At 41.1% G+C, this 17,084-nt stretch overlaps 1 protein-coding gene, 1 long non-coding RNA gene and 1 pseudogene across 3 annotated transcripts in view; 1 reads left to right on the top strand and 2 right to left on the bottom strand.

The window, feature by feature from the left end:
• Window positions 1-8,929, bottom strand: part of LOC134948820 (uncharacterized) — a 70,308-nt gene extending 61,379 nt beyond the window's left edge. The window contains exons 1-4 of the long non-coding RNA XR_010183035.1: window positions 8,422-8,929; window positions 6,049-6,167; window positions 5,189-5,360; window positions 2,546-2,717 (exon numbers count right to left, since the gene is read on the bottom strand). This is a non-coding gene — a long non-coding RNA (uncharacterized LOC134948820). The remainder of the gene's footprint in view (window positions 1-2,545; window positions 2,718-5,188; window positions 5,361-6,048; window positions 6,168-8,421) is intronic.
• The window catches only part of LOC134948821 (G-protein coupled receptor 83-like), a 186,629-nt gene that overhangs the window by 83,219 nt on the left and 86,326 nt on the right, over window positions 1-17,084 (top strand). The window contains exon 1 of one of the 2 annotated variants that reach the window (XM_063937066.1): window positions 10,815-11,823. The exons of the other annotated variant lie outside the window; for it this stretch is intronic. Within the exon in view, the coding sequence (XP_063793136.1) occupies window positions 11,443-11,823 (381 nt within the window). The 5' untranslated portion in view covers window positions 10,815-11,442. Of the gene's footprint in view, window positions 1-10,814; window positions 11,824-17,084 lie in introns of those variants that run through there. 2 annotated transcript variants of the gene reach the window in all.
• LOC134950121 (5S ribosomal RNA) lies at window positions 3,443-3,561 on the bottom strand (annotated as a pseudogene).

Genomic DNA, 17,084 nt, shown 5'->3' with positions numbered 1-17,084 from the left:
CATGACATCTCTCCCATAGATCAGAGGAGCGGCGCTGGCGACGGAGACGGAGTGTAGTGGTCGGGAAGCAGGAATGGGGCTGGTAAGTATTTTTTATTTTTTACTAGGGGCACAGCTACAGGTGGGCACACTAAGGGGGGCACAACTACTGGGGCCACAACTAAATTGGGCACAGCTGCAGGGGGCACAACTACTGGGGGCATAACAGCTACTGGGAGCACAGCTGCAGGGGGCACAACAGCTGCAGGGGAAACAACTACTGGGGGGCACAGCTGCAGGGGGCATAACAGCTACTGGGGGAACAGCTGCAGGGGGCACAACAGCTACTGTGGGCACAGCTCTACAGGGTGCACAACTCTACAGGGGGCAAAACTGACCACGCCCCTTTCCTATGAAGCCACGCCCTCTTTTTTATGCGCACCTGCGGCATGCACTAATCCTGTTTCGCTGTCGGGGAGGGGGGGCACCAAAGGAAACTTTTGCCCTGGGCACAACAAGGTCTAGAACCGGCCCTGCCATCTTTCCATATTAGTAATCAGATTATGATATATGTGAATTTACACATTGCTGTGCTTACAAACCCCGTAACTAGTATTCACTAACACAAGCATTCAGCTTGCTGACTAATTAATCAGTAAAATTGACGTGAGGTATTTATGGGAGTCTAGGAGGCAGTGTCAGTATACTCTGGCCTGCCTGGTGATATGATGTCTCTGGTGTCTGTTTTGACAAAGACCCCTGTGTGGGTCGAAATGTCAACCATTTCTATGATATTGATGACACAACAAAACTACATTGGAATTTTTAAACCCTGGTGAGTGCCCTCTCTCTGGTCAAATTGAACATTTTGGATTTCTATAAGTGGAACATATTATTGTTACCTTAGTGGAGCACCCCACATATGAAATACAAGTGGATGTGAGTGTGGACAATGATAGAACATTATATATATATATATATATTTGTTTTTTATTTTTATCTTTTCCATACTTTACCATCCATGTGGACTACGACTGGGAATAGTAACCTGTGCTGACTGCAGGGGCAGCGGAGCAAAGCACCTTGCTTGCAAGCCATGCAAGGGGATGAAGTGCACTAATTGGGGTTCCTGGTCATGTTACGGACAAAACTACACCAAAAACATAAAAAAAACTTCATGTTGACGTTTTTATGTGTCGACTTGTCCCATGTCGCCCTTTTCACTGTGTCAACCAATAGTGGTCAACCTATTGCCTATTGACCTTATCCAGGTCGACCGATTGATCCATAACCCTTCTGGCCATACACTAAACGATCATCAATTTAACTAGCACACTAGTTGGCTGATTGTAACAATAATCTGCTAATGTTGCAGAGCAAATGAGGATTATCTGTTTGCTCCCAAAGGCTGATCAAATGTCCAAAAGTGGTAGTTCCAGCTAGCATATAACATAACATACAGGTTGAGTCTCCCTTATCCAAAATGCTTGGGACCAGAGGTATTTTGGATATTGGATTTTTCCGTATTTTGGAATAATTGCATACCATAATGAGATATTATGGTGATGGGACCTAAATCTAAGCACAGAATACATTTATGTTACATATACACCTTATACACACAGCCTGAAGGTAATTTTTGCCAATATTTTATATAACTTTGTGCAGTAAACAAAGTGTGTCTGCATTCACACGATTCATTTATGTTTCATATACACCTTATACACACAGCCTGAAGGTCATTTAATACAATAATTTTAATAACTTTGTGTATTAAACAAAGTTTGTGTACATTGAGTCATCAGAAAACAAAGATTTCACTATCTCACTCTCACTCAAAAAAGTCCGTATTTCGGAATATTCTGTATTTCGGAATATTTGGATATGGGATACTCAACCTGTATTTGATTTCTACGATCTCGTTGAGTGTTAATCAGTTTTTGTTGCAACGTTGGTGATGCAGAGCAGACCAAAACTCCCAGAGGTGAGACCAGGGCCAGCTCTACCATTAGACATCTTTAGGCTGCTACCTAGACACCAAGATTTGGGGGGGCAGAACTGAGTAAACTTATTGCAAAAGTCTGCTGTTGAACTGCTAAGATACTACTCAACACTTTCACCTGAGGCTGGAAAGTGTGTATTGGTGTTGGGTAGTGGGATGGTGGAGGGTAGGCTGAAGTTTTGCCTAGGGTGTCGAGAAACCTTGCACCGACCCTGGGTGAGCCAGATAACACAAAACATTAACTGCAAATGCAAATACTTTTTATAATGTTGCCAGAAGTCTGCTGGAATGGTAAACTCACTGGAGACCAGCAGCATGTATCAGCTGCATCCACAGAGACAGAGCAATCAGCAGCCTCCCTGATGTTCTTGCCCACCCTCCCAGACTCCCATTGACTAGCTGATACAGAAGTCTTGAGGCCAATCAGATATAACTCCCTGTCCACCTACTTGTGCTCCAGGCATCGGCAGACTGTGCAGCTACCAACTGGTCCTGGAGCTGCTATACAGAGGAAGGGAATGTATGACATTATCCCCCCTCCCCATATCACATTGTGGCACTTACCTGTTCTGCGGTGGGTACATGTTCACTCTTGCTCCAATCAATGCTCTATAAAAATAGAGCAGTTTCACTTTGACCATCCTGGATTCAAAACAAGGATGCCTCTTTCCTGGGAACCAGCTATGATGCAGGGAGGAGACCACAGCACTGACTGGAGCAGCAGTGACAGAAGGTACTGTAAGTATAGAATAAGATATTGCTTAAGGGCATTCACTATACAATTATCTGGGAGATCATATGCCAAATTTGGCTGGTTGGAATGAAAATTTAAGTTCACACTGGGGGTATACCGCACAGGTTAAATGAAGTAGTAAAGTACTTAATTAGAATACCAAAATGAAATGATAGAAATAAAGAAAATCATGTTTTATATTCAATATTTTCTTTGGTGGTGCACCCTGAGTCAGTATTGAACTATGTCGACAAAGAAGGAGAGAAGAAGACTCTTTTGTGGGTGCACTCTTGGTAATTAGAAAAATTTATAGAAATAGTAGAAAATAATAAGGAAAATATTAAAATTGATTCAATTTTATTAGTATCACAATAAAATAATATATAAGTAGTTTGGTGTATTGGTAATAATAACAATAATAAGAATAATAAACATTAATTGACAGATATAGGCTGTCTGGGGTACATCTGAATTATGTTAAGGATTATCCTTAATCCCGGGGATGCAATATATTCACGGGTTTGTCTCAGCCATAGGCCTATACATGACTTTACTTAGTTAATTCTCAGAAATCGCCTCTGTGCCTAAGCAGTCAATTGTGAGCATATACTCGTCAGAACATAAAAACCTTAGCCACCACATGTACTAAATAAACAGTGGAATGAAATCAGATAAGAAAGGTGAATCTGCTGTCAGTGTTAGGTATTGAGCATATAGATCATGGATGTACTCTACTAAACTGGGTCTTCCTCAGGAGTCTTCCACCCGAGTACTGGCTCAGCCCAACACTGATTAGCTTCCAAGATCAGATGGATTCGGGCGTTTCCAGAGTGGTATGGTTGTAGAGTTCTGGGTAAATGATCTTTGTCACTCTGGGATCACTGATGAGAGTTCACAAACTCACAGGATGAAGATGAAGGTGGTGACAGTAGGATGACAGAGGAAGATTAATGAGTGGATCTGGTGCCAGCGTTAGACAGAGGTTGGTAACTCTGAATCCCTGGTCAGAGTCCAGAAAGGATAGTAGAGCACTGAAAAGGATGGAAAGATGCAAAGTGGGCAGATCCAAAAGCAATGATTGAACCCAGGTTAAATCCTCTATTGGTAATGATTTGCATAGAAATAACACAGTGTATCATGCAAATATCAAAGTATAATGAGGAAGGAAAAGATAGGGAGCAATAATGAAGTTAATGGGTAGGTAATCCCATTAGGCTGTACATGAAAGAAAATAATTGAAATGGTGCAATTACCTGTGCCCTTAGTGAACAACAGCCAATATATGGGGTAATATCAGCCCCAATAGTAATTCTCTCCTAGTCGTGGTGTTTTAAACAGAATCAACACAGTGTATTCTAAGTGCATCAATGTATAAAAAAAGAGGAGAGAGACAACATTGTTGCTTAGTAAGTAAAGTGTCATTTTAGACTACAAATACAGTGAACTACTGTGATACAATTGTTACTGACCACGCTGAAGAGTATTCAGTTATTGATAAGCTGAAAAAAACTAGTAAAGTTAATTATACACTGCTGGTAAATACCAAATGGGTGAGAATGACAGTTACAACATAAATATTTAGATACTGATAATGTAGTTGTGGTTCATACGCTATAATTGCTGACCACAGGGAAAAGCATCCAGTTAGTAAGAAGCAGATGACTGTAGTTGTGATATAAATGAACTTATAAAGTTAATTAAACACCGCTGGTATATACCAAACGGGTAGGGATAGCAGTTCCAATGTAGACATATATACTGGTAATCCAGTTGTGGTTCATCTGCTAATGGCGGGTTATAAAGGAATGAATACTACCCGTGATCAGTATGAAAGGTAGGAGACCGGGCAGAACACGATGTCGATCCCCGTCACGCTGGGATGAAGAATCACTGGAGAGTGTAGTGGTACCGGACGGCAAGGAAGGGTTCGAGGCTCAGAGAGGCAAGGGTGACAAGTCCGTGATCCCAGACAGCCGGATTGACTGAAGATGCATTTCACTCATATGCCGGGCTTGATCACTTCCTGACCTGAGGCTGGAAAGTGGGTATTGGTGTTGGGTAGTGAGATGGTGGGGGGTAGGCTGAAGTTTTGCCTAGGGTGTCGAGAAACCTTGCACCGACCCTGGGTGAGCCAGATAACACAAAACATTAACTGCAAATGCAAATACTTTTTATAATGTTGCCAGAAGTCTACTGGAATGGTAAACTCACTGGAGACCAGCAGCATGTATCAGCTGCATCCACAGAGACAGAGCAATCAGCAGCCTCCCTGATGTACCTGCCCACCCTCCCAGACTCCCATTGACTAGCTGATACAGAAGTCTTGAGGCTGATCAGATATAACTCCCTGTCCACCTACTTATGCTCCAGGCATCGGCAGACTGTGCAGCTACCAACTGGTCCTGGAGCTGCTATACAGAGGAAGGGAATGTATGACATTATCCCCCCTCCCCATATCACATTGTGGCACTTACCTGTTCTGCGGTGGGTACATGTTCACTCTTGCTCCAATCAATGCTCTATAAAAATAGAGCAGTTTCACTTTGACCATCCTGGATTCAAAACAAGGATGCCTCTTTCCTGGGAACCAGCTATGATGCAGGGAGGAGACCACAGCACTGACTGGAGCAGCAGTGACAGAAGGTACTGTAAGTATAAAATAAGATATTGCTTAAGGGCATTCACTATACAATTATCTGGGAGATCATCTGCCAAATTTGTCTGATTGGAATGAAAATTTACCATTTGCTACTAGGCACTGGAAAATGGACAAAACTTGTCCTTTAGACAAATTGGTTAAATTTGCGATTTAACCAATTTGTATGAACAACAGGTTTTGTCCATTTTTCAGTATTGGGGAGCAAATGGTTGTTTGCCATATGCTCTCATCCACTACCAGATTTTCATTTCAACCAGCCAGATCTGGCAGATTATGTGACAGGTAATTCTATAGTGTATACCCAGCTGTAAATAATGTTTTGTGTTTATTATTATTTTTTCTTAAACTGTTTTTTTTTGCATTATATCTTTTATTAACCATTTAATTACCTCTATAACCACCGCCCTGTGGTATGAGGATGAGCCCTTCTTGTTATACCCAATTGTTATACCCACTTTTTGTGGGCCTGATTTTCTGGTGAAAACCAGACCAGGCATCAGTTGGCCTCAGGATGAGAAATTGGCTCCACCCTTGTAAACTTTATTTTTATATATATATATAGTCTACCGTCGGCGGCACTCAGAAAATATACTGCAAACACAGGTATGTGCTAATCAACGTTTCGAGGAATTTATTACCTCGTCATCAGGATACAAAAGACAAATACAAACGTACATTTAAAGACCTGCACCTCACCACGTGACGACGGCTGGCTCCGGAAGCTGGAAGACGGCGCCCACTGATGACGACATCATCCTAACCACCGTTGCCATAACAACCGCAATAATCAAACACTGTGACACAAGAAAATGACATCATAAGGTTACCTTCCCATAACAGTGCAGTGTGTAGTCAATCAGGTTTACATAAAATGATGTCTCAATTTGACTAGAATCACTAGGGTGGAACTAACAGGGTATTAAACAAGTATTAAAAAACACCTGAGTTCAAAAAACGTAATATATTCCGACTAAAGATGATCATTGTCATCCATACATCATCCAAATAATTAAAACATATAGACTATCCAGAGAATATTAGATATCAATCAGACATTAAAGGAAGCAGTGTAGCCCTAAGCTCTCGTTAAGCCCTTTAGGCGCCAAGGTGTTCAGTCTATGTATCCACCTGGATTCACAGCGCAATAAAGCAAGTGATCTGTCGCCACCCCGAATTCTAGATGGAATATGATCGATGATCATATATCTAAGGGTTGACAAATTATGTCCGGCTTTCACGAAGTGTCTAGAAACCGGTTGATCACTATGGCCCTTCTCAAGTGCATTTCTAATGGACAATCTGTGGGTGGCCATACGTTCCCGTAGGGTTCTGTCCGTTTTACCTACGTAACTTAAACCACAGGGACATGTAATCATATACACAATGTACCTGGTGGTGCAAGTTACCCGATGTTTAATGAGATATTTTTTGCCACTATATGGGTGTCTGAAACTATCACCGGCTACCATATAACGACAGGTGGTGCAATTTAAACACTTAAAGCACCCGTTTTTTCTGGCCAGAAAATGTGTTTCCGGGGTTGCATCTTTGGATATATTAGTCCTAACCACCCAATCATAAATGTTTTTGCCTCTGGTATAACAATGCATTATCCTTTTATCTTGAAGATTTAAATTTTTATCTGTGCACACTATAGGCCACAGATTTTTTGTTATTGACCTAATGTCATTACTTTTGTCGTTGTAGTGATTAACCCAAGGTAAATACGTAGTGTTAGCCTTCTTATTCCTAGTGATTAAGAGTTGCTCCCGCGGAATAGCCATTACCTTGTTTTTGGATACTGATAACAATTGTTCATCATATACCCTTGTAATGAATTTTTGAATCATCAGGTCAATATTGTTGATGGCCATCTCATCATTGCTGCATATGCGCTTAGCGTGGAGAAACTGTGAATACGGTAATCCATACTTGAGGGGCTTAGGGTGGAAACTGGCTGCATGAAGCAAAGTATTGCGATCTGTCTGTTTGCTGTATAAATTAGTGGAGATTTGCCCATCCTTTAATTCAATGAGAACATCTAAAAAGTGTATCGCTTTACAATCAATAGAGTGTGTAAATTTAATGGGGCTGTCAGACATGTTGTGTTCAGACATGAACGCTGTAAAGGCCTCTTCTGAGCCCGTCCAGATCAAAAACACATCGTCTATGTATCTAGCATAGAATAATATCTTCTCACTTATTTGCACTCTATTGAAAAAAATATCTTGTTCAGTTTTAAACATATACGCATTGGCGTACGATGGGGCCACATTGGACCCCATCGCACACCCAGACGTCTGGAGGAAAAAATTACCATCATGAAAAAATAATTATTCGTTAGAACCAGTTCTAATAGTTCTAAAACAAAATCAATATCAGGACCACCATATAATGGATTGGACATAATTAGGTCCCTCACTGCTTTGATGCCCTCAGTGTTAGGAATAACAGTATAAAGATTAGAGACATCTATACTGCATAGGAGACTATTACTTGGAATGTCCACAATCTCATGTTATTTTTTTAGGAACGCTGTTGTATCCTGAATATACAGAGGATGGCCCATGACACATGGCTGTAATAAGCAGTCCAAGTACACAGAAATAGGCTGAAACAGAGACCCCCTCGCAGATATTATGGGTCTGCCAGGGGGGTCTCTATACCCCTTGTGTATCTTGGGCAACGTATACAGCAATGGCACAATGGGCTTCTTGCACAGTAATGCTGTGCCGAGTTCAGAAGAAATGATCTTCCTATCCACAGCTTCTTTTAAGCATTTTTCCAGAGTCTGACTAAAGATCTCTGTCAGATCCTGTGACAGTCGCCTATATACAACACTATTAGCTAATTGTCGATCAATTTCACTTCTATACGCATCAATGTTCTGTATAACTATAGCCCCGCCTTTATCAGCGGGGCGTATAGTTATATCCCTATATAAGGACAAATCTTTTAGTGCTTGATATTCACCAGATGTTAAATTATTATAAAACTTGCAGTTAGATCTAGAAACAATCAAATTATCCCCATCATGGTTCAACATACGTGAAAAAGTCTTAATAGAAGTATTGTTGGTGGGTGGGTCAAACGTAGACTTTCTTTGAAGGCGTTTTACTGCTGCAGGTATATCCGTAGAGATAGGAAAATCAGCAGGCTGTGTCTTGTTGCCTTTAAAGTGTTCGTGTAGTCTAAGTTGTCTGGTTAAACGGTATTTCTCCACCTCCCATTTAAAATCATCAAAGTGGGTGCTAGGTACAAAAGATAGACCGCGGCCGAGTACCTTAAGTTCAAGCTCAGTCAATGTTCGTGAGGATAGATTAATTACTGTCTCTTGCGGCGGGCAAGCGGTGGGCGGCCTGGTTTTCGTCCTCTTGTTTTGCCCCCCTCTCCGCGTGAACCTCCTCTGTCGGCCAGCTGGTTGCGGGTACGTACGGCTAAAGGGATGAAGGGCCGTCCCGGAATGCAATCAGATTCACTGATGTTATCACGCCCCTGTGAAGAGTCAGAATCTGTGGTCTGTCTATACGGAGCTTTGTACTGTCTTTTAGTGTCCTCCCGGCGACCCCCTCCCACCCAATTGTACACCTGATTATATTCAGAATCAGTCGTTACTTTAAGGAGTTTCATCTTTTTGAATTGTATCAGGTTACGTTTGTAAACCACTAGCTGTTTTTCAAGCTTATCCAGCCAATTGATATCTTTATCAGCTGTTAAAGTGGCCCGGTAAGCAGTCTCGAATGTACTGATGGATTCTCTAGTCACAGTCAGCTCTCTGCTCGCCTCTTCAATGACGAGCAGCATCAGATCATAGCTGCATTTATTCAAAACTGCTATCCATCTTTTACAAAACGTAACATTATGACGTCCAATAGTCGGACAATTTCTAATGCGGAACCCGCGGGGTATCATTTTTTATTTATAATAATCACTTAACGTAACTGCGTGGTAGTGATAATCCAATTCACGTTGTTTTAATTTAGACCATTCTCTGTATAGATGTTCATGAGATTTATATTCAGGTTCATGACGCATGCTATCTTTGCTTAGCATTGATTCCGCCTCAGAATCAGAAAATGATAACGCCATTCCCTGTGTGATCCTAGCAAGATTTGATATTTCACACACTGCTCCCTCTGTTATGCTGTGACCCTCAGCCATGGTGTTAATTAAAACAATGATGGGTGAAACACCCAAAACCAAATGCCGATGCACGAGCTTCACACAGGATACAGAAAACAGTCTGGGTGCTAATGCCTAAGAGAGGTCCGTGCCCATTCACAGTACCTTCCAATGTATATATACTTCCTACAGTATTTTGAGCTACTGTACAGTACATTTTATCCAGTATACCCTACAGATATCACTATACTTTTTTCTTCACAGTCACCAGTTCTTATTGGAGTCTGTGTTCCTGCAAAACCTTGATACATACTGTAGTCCTGATAACTAATTTCTTATTGTCACGATATGTGACAATAAAGAATAATGCTTGCTGGGGTTAAAATAAGGTACATCACAAATAATGGGGTGCATCACAAATATGCACCATAGTAAGAAACTGTCCCGTTGAATATACTGTACACAGTGGCGTAAGTTCTTTTTTATGAAATAATGGTAATTCACTATAAATTGTATCTATTGTCTTTTTTGTCTTTGGTTAACTGCAAGCAAGAAATGAATAGATCCACTGCCTCTAGCCAACAGAACATGAAACCGACCATGAAGATGAGTCAGGGCAGAACATAATAGCTGTCCCTGACAAAAACAGAGAAAACAGATGAGCAGAAGGAGTTACTGGAAAGAGATGGTTCTGTCCCTATCATGCGTGTTCTGTTGTCACTGAGCTGTACCTTATAACGCATACACTGTCACAGGGCAAACACGTATGCAGTTACAAATCGTGTGGGATTGTAACGTCACAGGCAGATGATACAGTACTGGTGTATACACATAATGCAGCATCGTAATTCTTAAGAAAGCTAAAACACTTGCCTGCTGCTGTATTTTAGATTAAAAAAAAATTGCCACAAATATATTTTATGCATGCATTATGTAGTGTTAACAAAGGACATTCTAACAGTGTATATCAAACATACATATATTTTATGCACACTCGCTTCATTAAATAACACCTTACTGTAGGCTGTAGTGCAAACGCATTACACTGCAATCATTTTTGGTAAGTTTTGGAATACGGTCAATATTACACATTGAGATTGATTCATACACTATAACATATTTGCCTTTTCAACTAATCCACCGACCTTAACCATTTTTTAGATGGAAATATTAAAAATAAATAATAATAATAATAATAATAATTAAAAATTATTATTAATGTGTGTGTGTGTGTGTGTGTGTGTGTGTGTATACACACACACACACACACACACACACACACATACACATACACACACACACACACACACACACACGCACACGCAGACACACACAAACTAAATTCTTGACTCTATTCGTAAAACTGTTGTGTGGAAAAATCTGCAATCAGATCTGACAGAAAAACACTGCTCAGAAATGGACAAAGTATTATGTTATAAACAGCTATTACATGCAGAAGTGTCTATTGGTTGACGAATGGCAGAAAGGGACGTCACTGCTCTGCTTACTATATATAATACACTATGAAAGCCAAATCTGCCTCTGAAATGACACTGGTGCCTACAGTCGGAGAAGGGGATACTATGACCTCCATTCTGTCCGTAGGATGCTATTCTACAGGTGTATGCTGATGATGCTGATCAATTCCTAACCAGTTACTGGAGAGACGTTGTGACTTCCTGCAATGAGCAGCTACTGTGGGGAATCTGCATTACCGCTGTAGATCACCCTGCTGTACTGTAGATCCGCTTGTATTTAGGAGCAACGAACTTGTGCCTAGAGAGCATATTGTGGATGTACAGTAATATCCGGGCTGGAAGGTGACCAGCACAACACAACACAATGCATACACGGCGGCCAAAGGACACTTGACAACGATTTTTCTGAACAACCTGTGGAACATCTCAACTTTAGACAAGTTCAGTGGTTTATCCCCAGTCAATTAGCATGACTAGACACATGTGGTTTGCCTTGCCATATGCCTCCAAACCCTTTAGGAGAACTGATGTGGGTAACTCATCCGACATATTCTCTGCCTTCTATGGCTTACCTAACATCTCATCACTTTTCAATGGGGACCTAAACATCGACGACATTGGAGACTTTGAGAATAACACAAAGTATGAGGCAGAGTCGCAGAGCTCCACAGTGAAAGCTCTGCTGATAGTAGCCTATTCTGTCATCATTGTGATCTCTCTGTTTGGGAACATCCTGGTTTGTCACGTCGTCATAAAGAACAAGAGAATTCAGTCAGCCACCAGTTTATTCATTGTCAACCTGGCAGTGGCAGATATAATGATCACCCTCCTCAACACCCCCTTCACACTGGTGAGATACCATAGGAAGATTCAGTATGATTACTTTACCGGCTCACCTGTGACAGGCGATTTACTGTAACTGTCTCTGATATAACCTATGGCCCTGTGTTGTTTAGCTTATTGGTGCTGTATATGAAAAGAACGTTATCAATTTGTTGCAAAATAGATTTTATTAAGGGTAAGTGGCTGTAAAAGTGTGACTCATGCTGTTAAGATGCATGTAAATTATCAGAGCTCTAAACCATGTGGTTATTCATGTAAGATCCCTGTGGTTGTTAAGTGCTAATCAAGTTCTCTGTCCCAGCATCAGTGATACAATAAGAAATTAACTACTGTGCTTCTTCCAGTTCTCCCATTTATACTGTACAGTAGCTTACAGTACCATGGACAGGGCACCATACATGACAACACAGTAGGTTCTCGGGCTGGTTTGCCTATCGTCAATAACATTCTTTCATTTTCTCATATGCTTTTATTTGAAGTGTAAAGAATAGCTCATTTCAATTTGTAAATGCATATGACAGATTTTAGAAATCTAATCCATCTCTAAAATCCATCACATATGTCCTAAGAGATATTGGGAAATGTTTAAGAGTGAAGCTTTGTTGGTATATTATGATGAGAATGCCTCTCTGAAGTGCGTACTTTGTCGGAGGAGTTTTTGTCTCTCACTTCATTTTTACTCTACTTAAAAAGTTTATTATGATTCAGAATTAATCTATACACAGGCAATGTTTGTAAAGCTACTGTAATTCTGTAACTGAAAAGTTATTTATATCTAGTTGTTACATGGAAGTCCCCTAATCTTGTTTGTTTTAAATTAATTAGCGCCATAGAGTATCAGAAATCTTTTCATGGCAACCCTAGACCAAAAGTTTCTTATTGAGAAATCTAAAAATAAATATTAAATTAAGTAAACTATGTTTATATGTCATCCTTAAGTTCAATTGTGTGGTGAGGGACAAGATTTGTTTCTGTTTGTCCACATATTTTATGATTGACACCAGCACTGGTTTTGCCCAGTGCCATAACTAGACATTTTAGCACTGTGAAACGGCATCGGTGCCCCATCCCCTTTATTTAAAATAGGGCCAGTGCGTGCCATAGGCGTGGCTTCATGGGAAGTGGTGTGGCCACAAAATAATACCTATTCATAATACACTGCACAGCAGTCTCCATTATTCAAATTATGCTGCACACTAGCGCCACTACACCAGGTAGAGCCCCTTTTATACATTACATCAGGTAGAGTCCCCCTTTTTACACATTGCGGCAAACAGAGTCCCCTTTTTACACATTACGGGCAGGTAGAGTCCCCCTTTTTTACACATTATGGCAGAGTCCCTTTTTACACATTATGGCAGGCAAAGTCCACTTTTACACATTACGGCAGGCAGTCCCCTTTTTACACATTACAACAGGTAGAGCCTCTTTTTACACATTACGGAAGGTAGAGTCTCCTTTTACACAGGAACATAAGGGTGTCACAGGGTTGGAAGGGAGTGCAGTAACATTAGGGTGTCACACAAGTAATATCCAGAGTGTGCAGGCATCAGGCAGTAACATTAGAAGAATATTGGATGTACAGGTGTCAGGCAGTAGTATTAGTGTGTCACAGATGGTATCAAGTGTGCGGGAGCTAAACCGTAATATAAAAGGGTCACAGCAGCAGAGCTGACCCTAACCAATTTGATGCCCTAGGCAAGATTTTGACTAGTGCCACCTAGCACCGCTGCTAGTTCCACCTCTAACTTGCTAGAGGTGTGTCTGGGCGGGGGGCAGGTAACTGACCTACAATACTGGTCTTCCTCAGGGTCAAGGCAGTGGTCGCATATGGATAGTGGAGTTTGTTGATGTATGTTGTTAACAAAGAGATATTTCTAAAATAATATTAAATTTTTTAAGTTTGGTAAGTTCTATAATTGCTCTTAAATAGTTGCTATGTACACCCAGTTTGTATATAAAGGTCTGTTTATTTTTAGAATCTATACGCATTCAATAAATGTATTTTTTACATGAATATTTTTGGGCAGTTTGTAGTTCAAACAGAAAGCAATTCATTTGACAATGTACATACATACACATATTGCATTTAAAAAACAAGGGACACTGAAACTACATTATTTACCATGTATCAAGATCTTGACCACTTAAAGTCGCTCCTGTATATATGCACATCTATATCCTGCAGAAGTGCCAATACACATTTATTGAAGACAGAAGCCACTGTGCTAGAGGTGTCAGATGTATACTTGTACATTTTTAATACTGCTTCCCATTAAGAAAGGACAGACAGGTTCAGGTAAATTAATAAAACAATTAACATAATAAAACAATACCAGAAAATATTAGTATAAAGTATTCACTCCTATAGATAGTCAATAAAAGATGTTTTGGGTCTGCCACAAGGTAGCAACTAGAAACAAATGTTGCAATTAGCAGTAAGGTTGTTGCAATTTGCAAAAAGCACCAGAATTAACTCACATGTAGCTAAATATACATTTATACTTAATTTAACTTACTTTTATTTGGCTGACTGTGGCTGGAGGCAGCTGGATTGCTCCAGGGTCACAGGTTCCTTTTTCATACGGCCCCTCTTCTCTGTGTGCTGCTGAGCTCTCTTCTTGCATGCCGATTAGCTGTGTGTCGGTTGCAGGCTGCAGGGCTATGCTGGCTGTGTGGGGAGACAGAGATGATGGATAGAATGCCCTTCAGGCACCGAAGAATATTGAGGCCCTGTTGCTATGCGTTGACTCTTCCAGGCTCAGCAGCCACATAAGCAGAGACATCGTTATGTTATGACATCTCTCCATGAGTGCAGAAGGCGGCACAAAGAAAGAAAGAAGGTGAGATCCAGGGACAGCAGGGGCCGGGCGACGCGAACATATACCAGCAGCTACTGTATCAGGATGTTGAAAGCCAGGCATGCTGCACACATCTGTATGTGATTCGTTGTAGCAGGACAGACTGGCAATAGAGAGGCTGTTCTGGAGGAGCTTTTTGAGGTTGGTGCAGCTTGCCACTGCCCACTGTCTGCTTCCCGCTTCCATCTGCATGCTGGGCTTTCCAGAGCAGCAATCCAGGTGCCCCAAAACTGGGCCTTTCCCCTCCTTGTTCTCCTCCCAGGGCCGGATCCCCGAGGCTCTCATGCTGCGTCCAACTGCTGGGGACTCCTCGAAGTCCTCCTCCTCACCCATGCTGTTGCCATCCTCCTTGCAGTCACCAGGGTAGACGCTGCCCTCTGATTGGGCAGAGACTGCTTCTGATCCAGACCTAGAGTGGTAACTTAGGGCTGTGGGCACTGCGGATGTATGCTGCAGAGCAGCGCGCATGGGGAAGCGAGAGGAGCGGCTGTCACCAGAGTATTTGGTGGTCTAAGTGGACAATCAGGGTGTATGCGAATGGTGTGCCCACAGAATAAATGCGCTATGTGCTAAGCACCATCCGACCACACCTAGTTATGGCCCTGGTTTTGCCTATTACATTGACCAAAAATAATTTGAATTGGTACTGGACCACCAATCCAAGGCACCCCTACAAGTGCCCTGAGGCACCCGAGTTGTGCCTAGGCACACAGCTTGAGAACCATTGATTTAAGAACATTTACAAAAGATGAAACAGTGGGTGGTAAAATGAAGCATGAATTTAGCCTCAGAGCAATTATCTGCTTTGGCTATACTGTATATATTCAGAAGATACTAATACAAACATTTGATCTTTATAGAAACATAACAGCCCATTTATTTTGTATGTCCAATATCAGATTCTATAGACCAGGTATACTTTTTCAGTATAACACTTTTATCTTACGTACTTGCACTTTAAAATTTATTTTCTATAAATTATATTCTTTTTTAATGCTATGCTTCAGTGTAATATTGTGAGTGTTTCTTATTCTAAACTCAATTATGTTTATTCAGTTGATTGATGAATTGTAGCTTCTATTCTGGTTGATGTTTCTATATGTACACTTTCCAATTATAGCATTTTATTTTCAATAGATTCTGATTGCCTATCTACTATAAGTAGTCTGCTCTATTTATTTAAGGATGGTATATGTGTTATATGCTAGTATGTCCATTGTGATGTAACAACAATGTATTTTTTCATTCAAAGCCGTAAGGATAGTGTATGTGTTATTTATTTTAATTTTTTTGTGACAGCTACTGTACATTGTTTTTCAGCCAATTTAAAATGGGATAATGTATGCTAGCCATCCACATGGAGTAAATGGTAGGTTCACATTGTATCCATAGTTGGTTACAAAAGACATGAGCCTTCTGCACAGCCAACATATGGGATTATGGTTCAATTTATTTATTTTTTTGTTTAGTGAAATCACATTTATTTATTTAACAATAAGTAACAGCACAGCAAGTACTGCAGGGGGTGATAGTTGTACTCTATTCTAACCTAGCACTTACAGAGATGGGTGACATCATGTTAGAAAGACAGGAGTACACATTTGAAACTAAGGGAGTAATTCCAAGTAGATCGCAGCAGGATTTTTGATAGCAATTGGGCAAAACTATGGCCCTCATTCCGAGTTGATCGCTCGGTATTTTTCATCGCATCGCAGTGAAATTCCGCTTAGTACGCATGCGCAATATTCGCACTGCGACTGCGCCAAGTAATTTTACAATGGAGATAGTATTTTTACTCACGGCTTTTTCATCGCTCCGGCGATCGTAATGTGATTGACAGGAAATGGGTGTTACTGGGCGGAAACAGGCCGTTTTATGGGCGTGCGGGAAAAAACGCTACCGTTTCCGGAAAAAACGCAGGAGTGGCCGGGGAAACGGGGGAGTGTCTGGGCGAACGCTGGGTGTGTTTGTGACGTCAAAACAGGAACGACAAGCACTGAACTGATCGCACAGGCAGAGTAAGTCTGAAGCTACTCTGAAACTGCTAAGTAGTTAGTAATCGCAATATTGCGAATACATCGTTCGCAATTTTAAGAAGCTAAGATTCACTCCCAGTAGGCGGCGGCTTAGCGTGTGTAACTCTGCTAAAATCGCCTTGCGAGCGATCAACTCGGAATGAGGGCCTATGTGCACTGCAGGGGAGGCAAATATAACATGTGCAGAGAGAGTTAGATTTGGGTGGGTTATATTGTTTCTGTGCAGGGTAAATACTTGCTGCTTTATTTTTACACTGTAGTTTAGATTGCAGATTGAACACACCCCACCCAAATCTAACTCTCTCTGCACATGTTACATCTGCCCCCCCTGCACTACACATGGTTTTGCCCAGTTGCTAACAAAAATCCTG

The sequence above is a fragment of the Pseudophryne corroboree genome, chromosome 8 (assembly GCF_028390025.1).
Source record: "Pseudophryne corroboree isolate aPseCor3 chromosome 8, aPseCor3.hap2, whole genome shotgun sequence".
NCBI lineage: Eukaryota > Metazoa > Chordata > Amphibia > Anura > Myobatrachidae > Pseudophryne > Pseudophryne corroboree.
Note: the sequence above shows the minus strand (reverse complement) of the source record. Positions and strands in the feature narration are given on the sequence as shown.